Source organism: Adiantum capillus-veneris, chromosome 14, assembly GCF_014529385.1.
Source record: "Adiantum capillus-veneris isolate H3 chromosome 14, ASM1452938v2, whole genome shotgun sequence".
In the NCBI taxonomy this organism is placed as follows: domain Eukaryota; kingdom Viridiplantae; phylum Streptophyta; class Polypodiopsida; order Polypodiales; family Pteridaceae; genus Adiantum; species Adiantum capillus-veneris.
In genome coordinates this window covers 54,226,571-54,243,080 of record NC_140944.1, presented here as the reverse complement: position 1 = coordinate 54,243,080, position 16,510 = coordinate 54,226,571, and the positions used below count along the sequence as shown (strand labels likewise).

Sequence of the window (16,510 nt, the reverse complement as noted above, 5' to 3'; positions counted from 1 at the left end):
TAATTGGCCGCATAGTGTGAAAGGGACCAAATCCCAAAAAACCCCCTATTTAAAGGTTGAAGGCACTCATTTTGTCATTTTCCATAATAGGTGCTACCATGGCAAGAACAAAACAAACGGCAAGGATTGAATATCGCAAGGGCCCGGATGCCCAACGAATCCCAGCTCCAGCACGAGAAGCTAGAACTTCACAAGTTCAAGGTGAGCTCCACACAAAAGAAGCTGGAGCTTCAAATCAACATGGTCTCTCCTCTACAACAGGAAAAGAGAGAAGGAAGCATCGCCTTGTTGTCTATTTATCGGACTCCAACGATTATGAGGGCAACACGATGGATGAGAGCGACCAAGGCAAAGAAAGAAATAACCACAAACAGTGGTCAGAAGGCTCCGAAGAGACGCAAACGGATGATGATCCCCCATGGGTTCGCGTCGAAATACAAACTTATGTCGCTCACATGTCTATTGGGGGTAAGACACTCTGTAAAGGGAGTGGACCCACACCATCACATCCGCACAATAGTGAAGAGCACGAATCAGATGAAGAGTGGGTGGACTCGGGAATATGAGATGCTAGGGGTGCCTGTGCGGCCGAAAAAGAGAAAGAGCATTGTCTACAAGAAGAGGAAGCAAGCTGCCCCAACTCGTGCAACAAATGCACCTCCCCGTCAACCTCAGAAGGTGCGAAAGCATAGCCGTGCATTTGCAGAGATTCTCCACTATTAGAACAGCACCGAGCTCTTGATTCGGAGGGCCCCTTTTGCAAGGCTTTGCAGGGAGGTTTTGCAAATGTACAACACTGAGTTTCGGATGGGTGCTGTGGCCATAAAGGCAGTCCAAGAGGCAGTAGAGCAATATCTAACTAGCATATTCGAGGATGCGAACCTATGTGCCATCCATGGAAAGCGTGTAACGATTATGCCCAAGGATATGCAGCTTGCTCGCCGTTTGCGCCATGAGCATTAGCTTGTAATTAGTCATCAAACCATTTCTGTATTTACGGAACTTCCAAGATTGGGAAGAATTTGAATATAAGCATCTTTTGATTGTATACTCCACTCTTTGTGCATTGTATTGTTTTAATTGTGTACCATGCGATGTAGCAGTGGTCCATGTTTTGTCTACCTTCATTTGTATGTATGTAGCTTAAAGCTTGGCATTGGGAAAACTTGTCTACGTTAAGCACCTTGGCTAAGTCAAGCATGCAGTTCCTGATACATCCAAGCTATGTGAAGCACTGATGCAACCCAAATATCTTGAATGCATGGTAAAAGTTTCTGGAAAGCCTTGGAAAGGGCTTGGAATGCCCCCAAATGTCTGCCACAAGGGCGCGCATTTGGTGCTTCCACAGGCCGATGAAGGGACCAAATGTACACCCTTGTGGCAGCCAGTTTTAGGGCCTGCCAAGGTCTTTCCAAAGCTTTCCAGGATGTTTTTCCCTGCATTCAAGATATTTCCCTTGCTTCAATGCTTCAAATAGCCTGGATGCATCAGGAAGTGCATGCCCCATTAAGTCAATATAGCATAGATTTTTTGAAGCATACGTGTAATTAGTTTTGGTTTTGCAACTAAAATTTATCTAGGCTTATACAACAGCTTGGTTATGAAAGGATCTATGGTTGGAGTGAATGTTGGTTAGCCATTTTGTCTTAATTCATGGGGAAAGGTATTGATAAGCCTTTTAAAGGGCTTGAGATGCTGCAAATTGGGCTGCCACAAGGGCGCGCATTTGCCCCTTCCATATACTGATGGAAGACCTAGATGCGCTCCCTTGTGGCAACCCATTTTGGGGCCTCCCAAGCCCTTTTGTAGGCGTATCAATAACTTTCCCCATGATTTAATGCAAATTGGATGGCCAACATGCTTTCCAACCCAGCATGCATCAAAAACTGCATGATTCACTAAGCACGGGTGCTTCTCATAAACACATTGGAAGCCAAACATATAACAAAATCAAAAGCTTGCAAGTAAGAGAGAGTCATAGACACCAAAAAGTAGATTCATTAAGGAAATCAACGCTTTACATGATATCCGACTTTTGCTTTAGGATCTTTCGAATTACAATCTTTCTGGCGCTTGGCCTTTTGGGATGGCTCCCTGTTAAGCAAAGTGGTTGTAATTTCTTGGGTGTCATTAACACCTACAGCTTGGTTCATGCCAACATGGGCGATGAGGCGCCCGCGAAAGTTGACGCCGAAAGTGGATATTGCAAAATCTTTCTTTACAAGCACTACAAGGTTGGCCGATTGGGCAAGGGTTGTTAAGCACAAGGCCTTGGGGAGTGAACGGAGGGCAAAAATGTTGTAGCGTCCATTGGGGGAGTAGTCGGCATGCACAAACACCACGTCACTAGTCGGAAGTGTGCCGAGGTAGTGAGCAAGTGCCGCTTGAGGTCCAAACACCGTCCTCCTCCCCCCTGACTGTTGCGCCCAGGAGTCAACCTCCAAAACATCGTGCAAAACATAGGATTTTTAAGAAATATGGCAAAAAATTAGTTATAACATTTATAAAATTAATTGTAACAATCAAATTTAAGTGAGCATCTATACCTCTTGTCTATGATCCTCCTCATCAGCATCGGCGTGCAAGTAAAGATCCACACTTGACTTCCCCTTTGGATCAAGCAAAACAGGTGTTGTAGCAGGTGATGGTGAATCCACTCTTGTGCATTTAACCAAACACATGGCTTGCACGGCCACAAACTCCTCCTCAGAGACCTCGGCCTGCTTAGTCGCTGCCAACTCGGCTTGTGCGATTGCCACTATGTCCGCCACAGTATTCCCCATGGGCAGTAGGAGATCATCGTCATAGGAGATGGTGGTATCAACCTCCAACTTGCCATGGGCATTGAGGATGGCAAAAAACTCATCCATGCAAAGCTCAAAGGATTTCTCCAGATCATGTAAAAACACAAACTCCTCCCCACCCACCACAATGGAGGAGAAACGGGTAATCTCTAGCTCAGGGATGGCATCCCGAGTGCTAGTTCCTTTTGGCGGCCCTGAGGACGAACCGACAGATGGAGAGGCCTCCACAAGGCCTTGATTCCCTACAAGGTAGATCAAGGCAAGCGTCCTCTCCTCCACGGATGTGTCAATGGGCGCGGGCTTGGGGTCCTTCACATCCACTAGGACCCCGCCAATCTGCAAGTTTGGTAGCACTATGTGAAGGCCTTCTAGGCACTCGTGAAGGAGGAAGATCATTATGGCCTGGACATAGAAAAATGTGTTTCCGATCTTCCCCTTAGGCATTGCTCGCACATCATCATTTTCAAGCCGCACATATTGTCCGACGGGTTTTGCTATGGTGGAAAAGCGTGCAAGCCGTTGATGAAATGGCCTGTCCCCTTTGTAGATGTGGTGTGGAAGGCCCTCAGGGACCCATTGCCCTTTCCAATTTGGTAACTCAACAATGAATCTCCCCATGCACGTGTAAATGTTTGAAGTGATGTGCTCAAGAGATTGAGAGTGGAGGATCAAGGTGGTTTCCAAATCGGGTTGGGTTGTGAAAAATGCATGAGGCTCAGGGCGATTTGCATGCCCAGCCTCACTAAGGAATGCATCTAAAGCACTAGTTGCATCCATGATTTCTCTTTGTGTAACTGGGTATGCTAGGTCTCTCTGCAATGCTGGGATGAAAATGGTAAAATGAGGAGGTGGTCCCCCTTTTATAGACATATTTTATCTCAAAAAAAATAAAAAATATGTGTTTTAAAAATATAATTACACAACATCTTAAAACTCAAGTACAAAATCAAGTACAACACCCTAAAAATTTTCAAAATCTTTAATAAAATATCCAGTACATAAAAGAGTAAAGTTACAAGCCAATTCACTTTGACAAGATGACTTCATCTGTAGCCCAATCTTTGAAAACAAGCATAGTGGCCTCGATCCGCCTTCCAATCTACACAACCAAAAATGGGCAATCAAGATGTTATGGAATTGACATTTTACTATTTATTGCAGCTGGCAGGTGGAAAAGGCTTGACTGAGCTAGGCTATTACAAAAAGAAATTACATTTTATGTATATTTATTCAAGTGCTCTTTTATGAGCTTTGGCCATCTATGACCGGCCGGCTAGTCTATACTCATTTTGACCATTCAAGAAATCTATAAATGAAATACGTGCAAGAGGGAAATGGTCACTCTTGCACGGGGGGAGATTGCACCTAGTGTATGCGTTGCTCTTCTCACCTCTCCTCGCTTCTCTCTCGCCGTGCCGGCGTAGCACTCCGCTCTAGGAGGTGCGCTTGCACGTTCTCGCTCGCTCTATCTCGCTCTCTCTATCTCTCTCTCTCTCTCTCTCTCTCTCTCTCTCTCTCTCTCTCTCTCTCTCTCTCTCTCTCTGTTTGCATACGTCGTGGTTATGTGCTATGCGGGTCGGCAGGTACGTAGATTTAGTCGTTTATGTCTTGTTATGTGCTATTTTCCAGTATGTTGCAGGGCAGCCATGCTTCCGGTTGTAGCAGTGGTATCAGAGCGTAGGCTATGCTCCAATGATTAAAGATATTGATCATCAACAGCTAAGTAGTTCCATTTTTGTAAATGTTTTTTGTAATTTTTTTCCTCTTCTACTTGCACATTCCTTTAATTGATTAGACTTGTCAAAATTAGTGATACTTGTAGTGAACAACTCATAATTTTTGTTTAATTGAATAATCCTTGAAAAAAAAAATGTGTGCAACTAATGCAGCATCAAGGGTCTTAGATGTTTAAGGGCATTGATGCGATAACGATGTCAGATTGCAGAGTGAATTACACTATGCACAAATACATAAATTAAAAGAAGATATATCTACACATGATCAAGTCGTATAAACAAATTATAGTGGGAGAAGAAGAAAAGAAGAAATAATAGTAGAGAAGCTTTAATGTAATACAAAAATAAATAAAAATACTCCCATGGAGACCTTCAAGATCTAGGAGAGCTAGTTCTTGACGTTTGACATACCATATACCAATTGTCTTAGTATAATCTTTGTGAGAATTTCAAGAGACTTCTCGACATCCAAGAGGCCTCAATAGTGGTTTGGAACCCAGGATCTAGTAGTAGAGAAGACGATGTATTAACCTTTTTACCCTGTGGGAAAGGTGTCCAAGGGAATTCATTATTTGTCCATTTCTTTATTTGAAGTGAAGGGGCTTCTGCAAACCCCGAATTATCTCTCCCACATGTCATCCAATAGAAGCATCAAGACACAGGAGCATGCTCGCAATGGATTAGAAAGCGACGGGTTCGACAGGAAGTGCCAGGGAATAACATGACGCAGAAGGTGGGGCTGTAGTTGAAGATCACGCAGGGACAGGACTGGTCGTTAGCACCTACTATAGCAGGTCACGACGGCAACTTATTCCATCCTTAGAGACTGCCGTTTGATAGCCCTATTCTGAGGGTTCGACAGTTATGCTTGCAGCCGTAACTGAACTCCCACCACGTCACTTTGATGACTGTCGCGCACTCACCAATACTGGAGAAAGTGGGGGCGCTGTCAAAAACATTATTGCATGTAGTTGTACACCACATAGCGCCAACCTTTTGAGGAGTGGCACATGCAGCCCCACTCTTTTTTTTTACCTTTCTCTCTTACAGCAGTCTCCAACCTACTCTCTTTCTCTCTATCTCTCTTTCGAGTGGCGACCCAAATCTGTCTCTTACTCCCTGACTCCTCGAACTCCATGCAGCGGTTGTCTTTCTCTCTCTCTTTGGCCCACTGGCAGTCCCTCACACACACCCCTCTCTCTTTGATCCATGTCGATCAATGCTCCTCTCTCTCTCCGTGAGATCGGCCATCCAATCTCTCTTTCTTTTTCTTTTTTTTTCTGTGCAAGGTAAGATTAGCTACGTGTTTCTCTCTTGACTCTCACCAACTGCCCCCATACACAGACACCCACAGAACAGCGTTCGCTGTCCTTTTATCTCCCTATATCTCTCTTTCTCTCTCTCTCTCTCTCTCTCTCTCTCTCTCTCTCTCTCTCTCTCTCTCTCTCTCTCTCTCTCTCTCTCTCTCTCTCTCTCTCTCTCTCTCTCTCTCTCTCTCTCTCTCTCTCTCTCTCTCTCTCTGTGTGTGTGTCTCCCACTGCGGGGCCGCCAATCCTACAAGAAGCAGGGAAAAGCTCGCAACAGGTCGCCACGGAACTGCATTGTTGCCGGTTGTAGCAGGCTGAGCACATGAAGCTCGCAATGTAGCTCTCTTTTCTTGAGTGTTTAGTATTCTTAGGCTCCTAGCAATCAAAGAAAGTCTGCAATCTTACCCTCGAAGAACAACTGCACTACCTTCCAAGCCAATGTCGGCCATCTGAAGACGATTCCAGGCATTTTTATTATTATTAATATTTTTTTTCAAAAATGTGTAACACCTATTGGGATCGATCCCTCCACGGCAGGCGTACAGAAAACCCACACCTAAGCTTGTCTCTACACGCTTAATGCACCTACGAATTCCCACGTATTATTTGCATCCAGGAGTTGAAATTCCGGTGTCGAAACCTCAGAAGATGTACGGTTGAGATTAGTGCCTTCCGACCCTCGACTGTCACGATTTCTATCATATAGCTCTGCAAAAATCCGGCATTTGTCGCATGTAAGACATGCCTACAAGCTTGGAAAGTCTTTATGTGCTAGAGTGGGAGGAGACAAGGTGGTTGCCTTTAAATTTCTTCCACCTCTGAATGGTGTACAGATTCTATTCCTTGTGTCTTGGCTCCCCCCTCTCGAACCTCAATTTCTGATGGATTCTCTATCTTACACCGACAATATGGCTTTGTCTTCACCCAACAAACCACCCGGCGTCCTTGACACCCTCCAGTCATTGCAGGATGAGCTCACACAACTTCGACGCGACTATGACGCCTAGAAAACCGCTTTCAAAAGCTTTGCCTTCGACTTTTGAATATGCAGGCCTCCATCCACGCCTTAAACTCTATTTTTAATGCGCCTCACCAAACACCTCTTTGGACGCACACTCTCCACTGACACCAAGAAAACCTCGCCTCGACCCTCCTAACACTACTTTCCCCGACCCTACACAATAGACATGTTTTTTTTTTATAAAAAAAATAATTTCTTTTGTAATAAGCCTATCAAGGCTCCGTTCTGCCCCCCTTTTCGTAGATCTGTAATGTAGCCCAATTTATTTTTAAGGATATCGCAAAAGCTCTGTCGGCTCCCGTAGGCAAGGATTCATGACTAGTCTTTTTGGTTTGCTTTAGGTTGTTAGCACTTCTCATAGCACATGTAGTCTAGCATGGTTTTTACAACAAATATATATATATATATATATATATAAATTATACATCCGCATCACATTATTTCTCGCAATTTTGTCCGCATTGTACTCAATGATCTTGATTAGCACCCGCTAGTATAATATTTGATCTGCTCATATCTACAAATATCCCCACTAACAGCCTCTGCTATAACCACTTTCTACAATGTGTATCATGATATTACATTGTCTTTTGTGATTCGTTCAGGTTATAACAAGTCATGAACTCATTTGATGTACTTGTAACTTTATGAAAAAAAAATCTTGCTAAATTACTCTCTCATATTTTTCTACTCCTTAGTAAAACTTGCTCAACATGACTATCTTTATTACATTCACCACACCTTTAGGGCGATATAACTATCTGTCCCGCCAATATTCACCCACATGAGATTATTTTCACTACTTGTCTCAAGTCCAATCATTCACACAGAGCCATGCAGACTAGAATGGACCCTATTTCCTTTTGAGTTTATTATAAGCATATCATTAACGACAAATACGTCCTTATTCGACTATATATACTAACCCTTTTATACAAGTAAGGGCTACCTCATCTTCTTACACAATCTAAACAGAATAATCCCACTTTCTCATCAATCAAAGGCTAATCATGATAGTCCTCGGTAAGTAATCAACATACGTTTATCCTTCAGATCGAGTTGTAATGATTCCACCAGAATTTCATTCTTAGATCGTTTATTTTGGCCCATTGAAAGTTTGGTTCTTGCATTTCTTTTATGTTAGTTCGTGGCCCTAGTTGATGATCTATGCTATTTAATTAGAACTGTAGAAATTTCATTTCCGTTTAGTTGTCTCACATTTGTCTCAATTGTATACTCATCCATTTTGTAATAGTCATTGCAAGTTAATGACCAATCATTAACCCCATGCTAACACATTTTGGATCTATGAGCTATATTGTGGTATAAGTTTGCTAGGTGCAACACTTGTACCTCTCCCCATGTGCCAACAATGGTATATATATTTTTAAATACAGTACATCCTCCTGGTATGCACATCAAATATATCATTCCTCTTTTCATATTTGATTTCTCTGCATTGTGTTTTAAGCTGAATACTCAAACACTGCTAAGGTCATGGCTTCTAATTGTATTTTCATTGAGATGATTTTTCAATAGGTTACACAGCATTTTCTTGTCAACTCAATACTCCAACACTGTTACGGTCAAGGCTTACTAATTGCACGTTATGAAATTTTATTGCCATGATTATTCATTAGCTATGCAGCTCGTCATTTGAGCTAGGGTGCTCAGGGATATCGAGCCACAGTTTGTAAGTGCTTTGCTACTGGAACATACTCTAATTTGGTGTCAAATAGGTAACAAATATTTCCTTCTTATGCCTTGCTTGGTCCATTGGTCACACGCACACAGATTCGCCGATTTAGGCAATGTGTACGTACTCATCTTGGTGCAGATCCACCGATTTAGACAGCACATTGATAAATTGCAGATTCATGATTTTTTAAACTTATACCAAATGCAGGTTCGCCGATTTAGGCAGCATTAGTGCAGATTCGTCGATTTAGGCAGCACATCTTATTAGTGGAGATTCGTTGATTTAGGCAGCACGTCTTATTGGTGTAGATTCCCCGATCTAGGCAACACCGATCACAAAATCATGCTGCAGTGGCTGGCCACCACTGCAACTCGTATGATTTTGTTACCCGGGTACATAATGAAAGTGATTTGGATTTGAACTTATACCGTGGAATTGGAATTGAATTGGGATTTGGTATCTTATGCTTATTTTATCATCAGCAGTGTTTATGTGATGAGACTTGACATTATGAGATTGATGATGAGCGTGACCAATGATATCCTGATTCATCAGGGTATGACATATACTGCTTATTCTAGTGGTATGGGACACTAGAATAGGTAGTATGTGGATGAAGGCAGGCATAGGCTAATGTTGTTTAGTTTCATACACTTTTCTTTTATTATGTGATGTTTTTTGACACAACATACTAATCACTGTTTTTGACAAGTATTGTTTGCAGATTTTTATCTTCGCAATTGAGGACAATTGCTTTCCAACGGAGAGGTATGTTATGGAATTGACATTTTACTATTTATTGCAGCTGGCAGGTGGAAAAGGCTTGACTGAGCTAGGCTATTACAAAAAGAAATTACATTTTATGTATATTTATTCAAGTGCTCTTTTATGAGCTTTGGCCATCTATGACCGGCCGGCTAGTCTATACTCATTTTGACCATTCAAGAAATCTATAAATGAAATACGTGCAAGAGGGAAATGGTCACTCTTGCACGGGGGGAGATTGCACCCAGTGTATGCGTTGCTCTTCTCACCTCTCCTCTCTTCTCTCTCGCCGTGCCGACGTAGCACTCCGCTCTAAGAGGTGCGCTTGCACGTTCTCGCTCGCTCTGTCTCGCTCTCTATCTCTCTCTGTTTGCATACGTCGTGGTTATGTGCTATGCGGGTCGGCAGGTACGTAGATTTAGTCGTTTATGTCTTGTTATGTGCTATTTTCTAGTATGTTGCAGGGCAGCCATGCTTCCGGTTGTAGCACAAGATACAAATACCCAGAAAAATTAAGAAAAGGTATCTAATCAAGCACAAAGCAGACCTTGCGTTGTTCCAGTTTGAAACTTGAATTGCCGACATCTTCGAACCCCATTATGAAAAAATGTTCCCGAAGATTGGCAAGAGTCCAATGCGGGTTCACTGCAACCACCTCCACCTCATTTTTGGGCATGCAGACACGAATTTCAAAGGATTGAACCTCTTTGGCCGTCAGGTGCAAGGATATCCATTTGCCATGTTTGTGCATCCACCTTTCGTATCTAAACCGTGCATACAAGGTGCACCTTGCCTTCAAATATCGAAGGCAAAGCTGTGTGGGGGACACATTGCACTTGTAACGGTCACCATCATGCAAACCGTCAACATAGCCCCAATTGACACCTAGAATGGTGTCCATTGCATCTATGTCAACTTCTTTGCAAACAAACATTGTCGGTGTTTCCACAATCGACAGAGAGCGGAATGCATGCACAAACAAATGGATGGGACAATGCCAACTGAGACCCACCGATTTGGTTGCCTTACCAAACTTTAGGGACCCTTGGAAATCTTGCAGCACCTTGCGCTTGAAAGAAAGCAAGGCCCAATGGTCTGGAGTTGGACATTCTGCACTCTGCAATGAGGGTGTCTCCATGGCTTCTAACCTACCATAGCCTTGGCTTGACTTCGGTACCACGTACTTCTGGGAGTACATGAATATTCACTGCTCGGTAAGTTTTTTCGACGAGACATTAGGAAACATAAGCTCCCCAATGTGAGTATGCACTACCATGAACGTGCCTGAGAGGCATTCAAGCGGCTGCTTCTCAACTAAGCTGGATGGAAAAACATCTTTACAAATGCCCATAGTCAAACAAAATGATCGCAGGCACGTTAAACATGATATATGCATCGGATAGCTAAACCATGAGGACTTACAATGAGGTACAAATTGAGTTGAAGCTCTCTGCAGGTGGATCCCAGCTGCACTATATACGTGTTGCATGATGGCCACCATTCCGGACTTGGTTTCTTTGAATGCCAATAGTCTTCCCTTCCAATGGCGTTCCAGTATGCCTCGACATCGTACGCGATGAGGTCCAACATTGGACGGTTGCATGTAGACCCTTGAACCCTTCTTGATACCTGTGGGATCCATCCCCCCTCTGTATTTTTTGTGTTGTGGAACACAATCTCCTGTATCTCTGGTTTGGACCGTCTATGCGTGTTAGCGGTGGACATGCTTGGGAAGTTGGGCTTAGGAAGGGATTGGGAATGGGTGGGAGGAAGGTGAGGGAGAGAAGTGGGCAAGGATGTGGCCCGCTATTGTGCATGGGTACTGTGGAGAGAGAATGAGGAGCTGAGAGGAGGGTGAGGTGAGCTGCCTATGGTGGCTATGGTGGCTTTGACAGTAGAGATAGAGAAAGAGGGGAGGAGTGAGAGGTACAAAGGATAGTGGTGAGCTGTGGGCTATGGGATGTGGGACTGTAGGGGTTGATGGAGGTGTAAGAGAAGGGGGAGCTATGGAGAGAGGAAGAGAGTGGTGGAAAGCTTTTGGCTATGGCTGTCTTGACTATAGAGAGAGAATGGGAGGAGGGAGAGTGTGGGAGAGAAAAGTAGTGATAGAGGGAGAGAAAAATGGATTTTGGGGGGGGAATTTGACTTTTTGAAGTTAGTATATGCTTTGGGACAGTTTTGGAGGCAAATGAGTCAATTTTGACACTTTTAAAAAAAAAAAAGTTTTTAAGGTTTTTAAGCCTGCGCATTTTTTCTTTTGGGGGGGTCCCTCCCTCTTTTATGACACCTCTTTCTCTCTTTTACCCCCCCCCCCCCCCCCCCCCCCCCCCCCCCAAAATAATGGCAACGCATCTTCTTTTTGGCCTTATCACCAAAATTTTCAGACGAATTGCTGCCAGCAAAAGCATTAGGAACAGAAGTTTTGCCACTCGCAGCAGAACCATAAGAAGTGGCTGCATTACTGTTACCACCCTTTCTTTGAGAAGCAATAAAAGCCTGTTCAACTGCACGCTGCCTAATCCTGTTTTTTCTGGAAGTGACTCTTGCAACAACAATGTGCGTAATGCATCAAACTTGACAACTTCATGATTTCCTTGGGTCATAAGTCTCCAAGTACTAGCAAAAGTTTGGTAAGAATATGGTAAGGCATCAAGAACAGTCTGCACAAGGGAACTGTCTGAAATGACTTCACTTGCAGAAATTAGTTGCTCATTGATATCCTTGACACCAGCACGGAAAGTTTCCATATCATCTTCCTCATGCATAATCTTCGACAAGGGAACAATCTGCACAAGGGAACTGTCTAAAATGACTTCACTTGCAGAAATTAGTTGCTCATTGATATCCTTGACACCAACAAGGAAAGTTTCCATATCATCTTCCTCATGCATAATCTTCGACTCCAACTCTTTACGCAGCAAAGCAATTTTATCCTCATTGCGACTTACATAAAGACCAACCAAAATATCCCAAGGCTCTTTTGCAGATTTTGCTGAACGAATGTGAGGAACAATGGTGCGCTTCACAAACAACGCAATCGATGCATGAGCCTGCACATCCTTTACATCCCAACGAGATTGTTCTGCCATAGGCAAAACAACTCTAATAGCAGTAATTCTTGCAGGAAGACCTGCATCGCCTACATCCTCAGAACTAGGACGTACATCAATTCCCTTCACAATATTCCAGACGCCCTTTGACACAAGAACAATGTTGCATCATGTAAGCCCACATAGGGTAATTGTCCCCGTCCAATCTGTCCTCAGTAGCAAACATCTTGAACACATTTGTGTTGTTGTCAGCCATGGTAAATGCTGCACCTGATGTGAAAACTACCCGAAAAGAGGAGAAATGAAGCGGGAACAACACGTGCTATATAGCACAAACCGTAGAAGAATGTAAGACACCTGTTATGCAAAAAAAGACACTGACAAAACTTCTGCACAAAATGACAAAATTGCATGTGCAGTATTGCTTGTAGTGGAAACGGAGGCCAAAATGAGCCCGAATCTGAGTAGACTGAGTTGTACGAGCTTGCCTGAAATTTTTGCGACCTACGAACGCTCGCCAAAGCAATTTGAAATTGGGAAAAATGAGCAAGCGTGTACTGGAGCTACTGACGGCTAAGCTCGGGAGGACGCAACCTGGTCTGATACCAATTGTTGGAATTAGGGTTGCAAGGAAACGCACACAGCTTGGAGAAGACGAAGGAAGCTCAAGGCACACGATAGAGAGTGTGTTACTTAGTGTGCAATGGAAAGAGAGATAGCCCTAGAGTGATGGGCGTATATACAATGCACGGGGGGAAAAACCTCCTAAAGAGGGAAAAAATGGCCCGATGGTCCTAGTGTGTTCACACACATCACTACCACATGTATGCGATAACATGCATAGACCATGGGCTATGTATAAATATGCTCACTTCCAAGCCTGTATCTTGAACATGTGGCTTCATGATGCATACATAAATTAAACAACCAAAAAACCTACTAAATATAGAGTGAAATCAAACTAGTCGAAAACATTATGAATATTAAGCTTTAAACCATCTTCATAGGAGTAGTAATAGGCTTGTGATTTTTTAGGAAAAACCTACACATCAATGTTTCTCAATGTTTCAGTGCACTTTGTTTGACATAAAGCAATACCTTCATCAACTTGCTTAAATGACAAATCTACACATCAATGTTTCAATGTACTTTGTCCTACATAAAGCAATACCTCCATCAATTTGCTTAAATTGTATGACCAAATAATGATGAAAAGGCCCGAAATACCATATCAAAAGAGGCATTCAAATAGGCCTAAAATCAACAAATGTCTCTTTTTTGGTCCAATGATCAAGATGTCATAAACATAGGACAACTAGACTAGAAAAAAATTCATGATCCACACGCTTGACATAGAGTGTGGTCGGACTTGAACTATTTTGAAAACCATATGTAACCAAGAAAGCACTAACCTTTTCGTGGCAAGCATGTGGACCTTGTTTCAAATCATACAAAGCCTTCCATTCAATTCCTACCATTTTTTCACAAAAACCACGAGGTTCCACTACATATACTTCCAACAAAAGGAAACAAGACTCCATAGAAAATTTGGTCTTGCGAATAGCAAAAGCTTCCAATTGTGAAATATGAGAACCCAATTACAATTGAATTGCCCAGGCCATTGCGTTGTGTACATTGATCCCCCAAATCAAAAATCTTGAACCCAATCCAATCGGTAGGCTTAGCCCTTCGGAAGCAACCCTCTAGTCAAGCACGATTCCGAAATGGTGCAATACGCTTTGCTTGTAAAATCCCAAAAAATTTGATGAACACCACCTAGATTGAAGGCAAACGTCCTTTCCGAAGCGAAAAACTTCCAACTAAAGAACGATATCAATAGAAAATTACTTTGCACTGCTTCCCTCCTTCCCTCCTCATCGAGAGCTCTCCTTGACTCCCTTTCTCCTCCTCCGAAGCTCGATAAGCACACCCAAAAGAAGAAGAAACCCTTGCTTTTCTCCCTGCTTGCAAAAATACTATCCAAACCTTGTCCAAAGGCACCCTTAGTACCTTGTCTTTTGTGCCCTCCAAAATTTGCAAAAACGTTGTTTTTCTTTCGTGCTTTTTAGAGGCCTTGTTTAGATACCTGCAGACATGTACATGGTCCATGCAAAGCCACCCTCATCTACAAGTCTTCATGTGAAAATGTGCCCCATTGGGCTCGGTTGTCAGAGCTTAGTGACAACCCTCTTGGTGCCAATTGGCAGAAGGGCAGGCCACTTACGCCCCCTGTGGAAACATGCCCTCAGCAAGAGAAGTAGTTTAAGTTCAACTTAGTGGAACCAATCATGTGATCAAAAGGAGTTAGTGAATCAAAGGCATTGTATATGCCCTCCATGCCATTGCTTATCGATGAGATTAATTCATCCCCATTCATTAGCTTGGAGGTGCTATCACCATTAGTGATGCTGTCCCAAGAGGATAAGAGGGAACCATACGCTTGAAAATCCTGCTCTAAATCAGAGCATCGAGCAATGCAGTGCATGCCATTGCTTTTACTTCTTGGTGACTTAGTATGGAGGTTCTCAGCATCAGAGGAAGAAGATGAAGATGAAGATGAAGATGAAGAAGAAGAAGAAGGAGAAGGAGAGGAAGAGGTAGATTTAGGTGAGGTAGCCAAGCTAATGGCACTACTACTGTTTGGGATGCTTACTTTCTCTGTTGTCTGTTGTTTGCTTTCTGTGGTGCATCCAGTATCTTCTTTCTCGCAAGTCTCAACTTGATGCCCTGTGAAGCGATGCACAATGTCTCGAAAGCTTGCAACGTCTGCATTGATGACCTTTGGAGGCCTCACTTGCACAATTCGCACAATGGGCTGCCGCTTCTTTACGGAGTGTGAGGAGCTAAGCATTTGAGAAATGTGTCCACCAGTTACAGAGGTTTGAGAAGAGCTACATGCAGAGCTTCGATCAATTGCCTTCCTGGGAGCCATATCTGAAATACCTGTGTTGAATTATAAAGGATTTGATGATTGCGGAGATTAAGATCCAAGATAGAGTATATTATATAACCCTGTAAGAAAGACGCTTAATGGGATTAAGATGTAGTTAAGAGGTAGTTAAATCAAGATACTAATTATGGAACCAGATTAACGGAGTATGCACGTGAATTATGTTTTTTCACTGCAAATAACAAGGTGGGTTGTCGCCAGGAAATCAGCGGTAAGACAAGCAATTTGACGGAAGTGAACTAAGGGTGATTGAGTGCTAATTTAGAATTTGCGATGGAAATCAGGAAGTGGGTCGTCGAGATAACCAATGCTAGCGCAAGCAATTTGATGCTAAATGGAATAGAAGAAAGGATTAAGTACAGCTGATTATGGGCCTAGAAGCTAATACATGCAGGCCTGGTTGAACGAAGAGGGAGATCAAGGAAAGAGCCGCTGCTGTTGACGGAGTATAAGAGGGAAGCAATATAACTAAAAATGATTAGGCTTTCAATATCAGCGCGAGACTCTTTTGAAAGTAGCAGAAGCTGGGGGGGCTCTTATATAGTGATCTTCCCCTAGCTGTACCTTGTGAGTACAATCACCAGAATTATGGGTTGAATTTTTTGATGAAAGCTTCATTTCAATGCCAAAGTCAGCACTTCCTAAAACAGAGGATTGCAGGCCATCAGGCCGCCGCATTCAAAGTTGGACTTTGATGGTGCATTAAGGTCTGGTGCTAGGAGACTTTCTATTGCCCCCAATCCCCCCCGCCCCCCCTCGTCCGTAAAGCACACGGGTCCAACTCGAGGGATCGACGGCAGGGGCGAGATCCACCGTCGATTAAATCTCCAGGTGGACAAAAAATTAGGGTTCCCTTCTGGCCATCGGCCTTGAACCAAAGACCTCCCCCAACATACACTACAGCTCTATCCATCCCAACTATCGCACATAACTATGCATAATGCGACTCCAGACGTACTTAAATCCTGCCCCCCCTGCTGCGGAGATCCGACGGCCCAAATTGCATGCCCCTCTTGTGAACGCGCCTTGCCGTCGATCCCACGAGTTGGACCCCGTGTCATATATAAACGAGGCCCGCCCCCCACCCCCCCTAGTGACTAAATGGCACGAGGTCCTGAATGAAGACCCCGCCATGGGATCAACGGCAGACGGAGAGACGGGGGGATCTCGAGGCGATC

General features: G+C 43.5%; 1 protein-coding gene across 1 annotated transcript; it reads right to left on the bottom strand.

The window, feature by feature from the left end:
• Positions 1 to 13,808: 13,808 nt before the first annotated feature.
• Positions 13,809 to 15,967, bottom strand: LOC147442388 (uncharacterized). The gene has a single exon (XM_086529652.1). The coding sequence runs from the start codon at positions 15,312 to 15,314 to the stop codon at positions 14,628 to 14,630; it is 687 nt and encodes a 228-aa protein (XP_086385778.1). The 5' UTR covers positions 15,315 to 15,967; the 3' UTR covers positions 13,809 to 14,627.
• Between the last annotated feature and the right edge of the window lie 543 nt (positions 15,968 to 16,510).

Excerpts from the sequence above, each read along its gene's own strand:
- LOC147442388 (XM_086529652.1), bottom strand. The coding sequence starts at position 15,314 with ATGGCTCCCAGGAAGGCAATTGATCGAAGCTCTGCATGTAGCTCTTCT.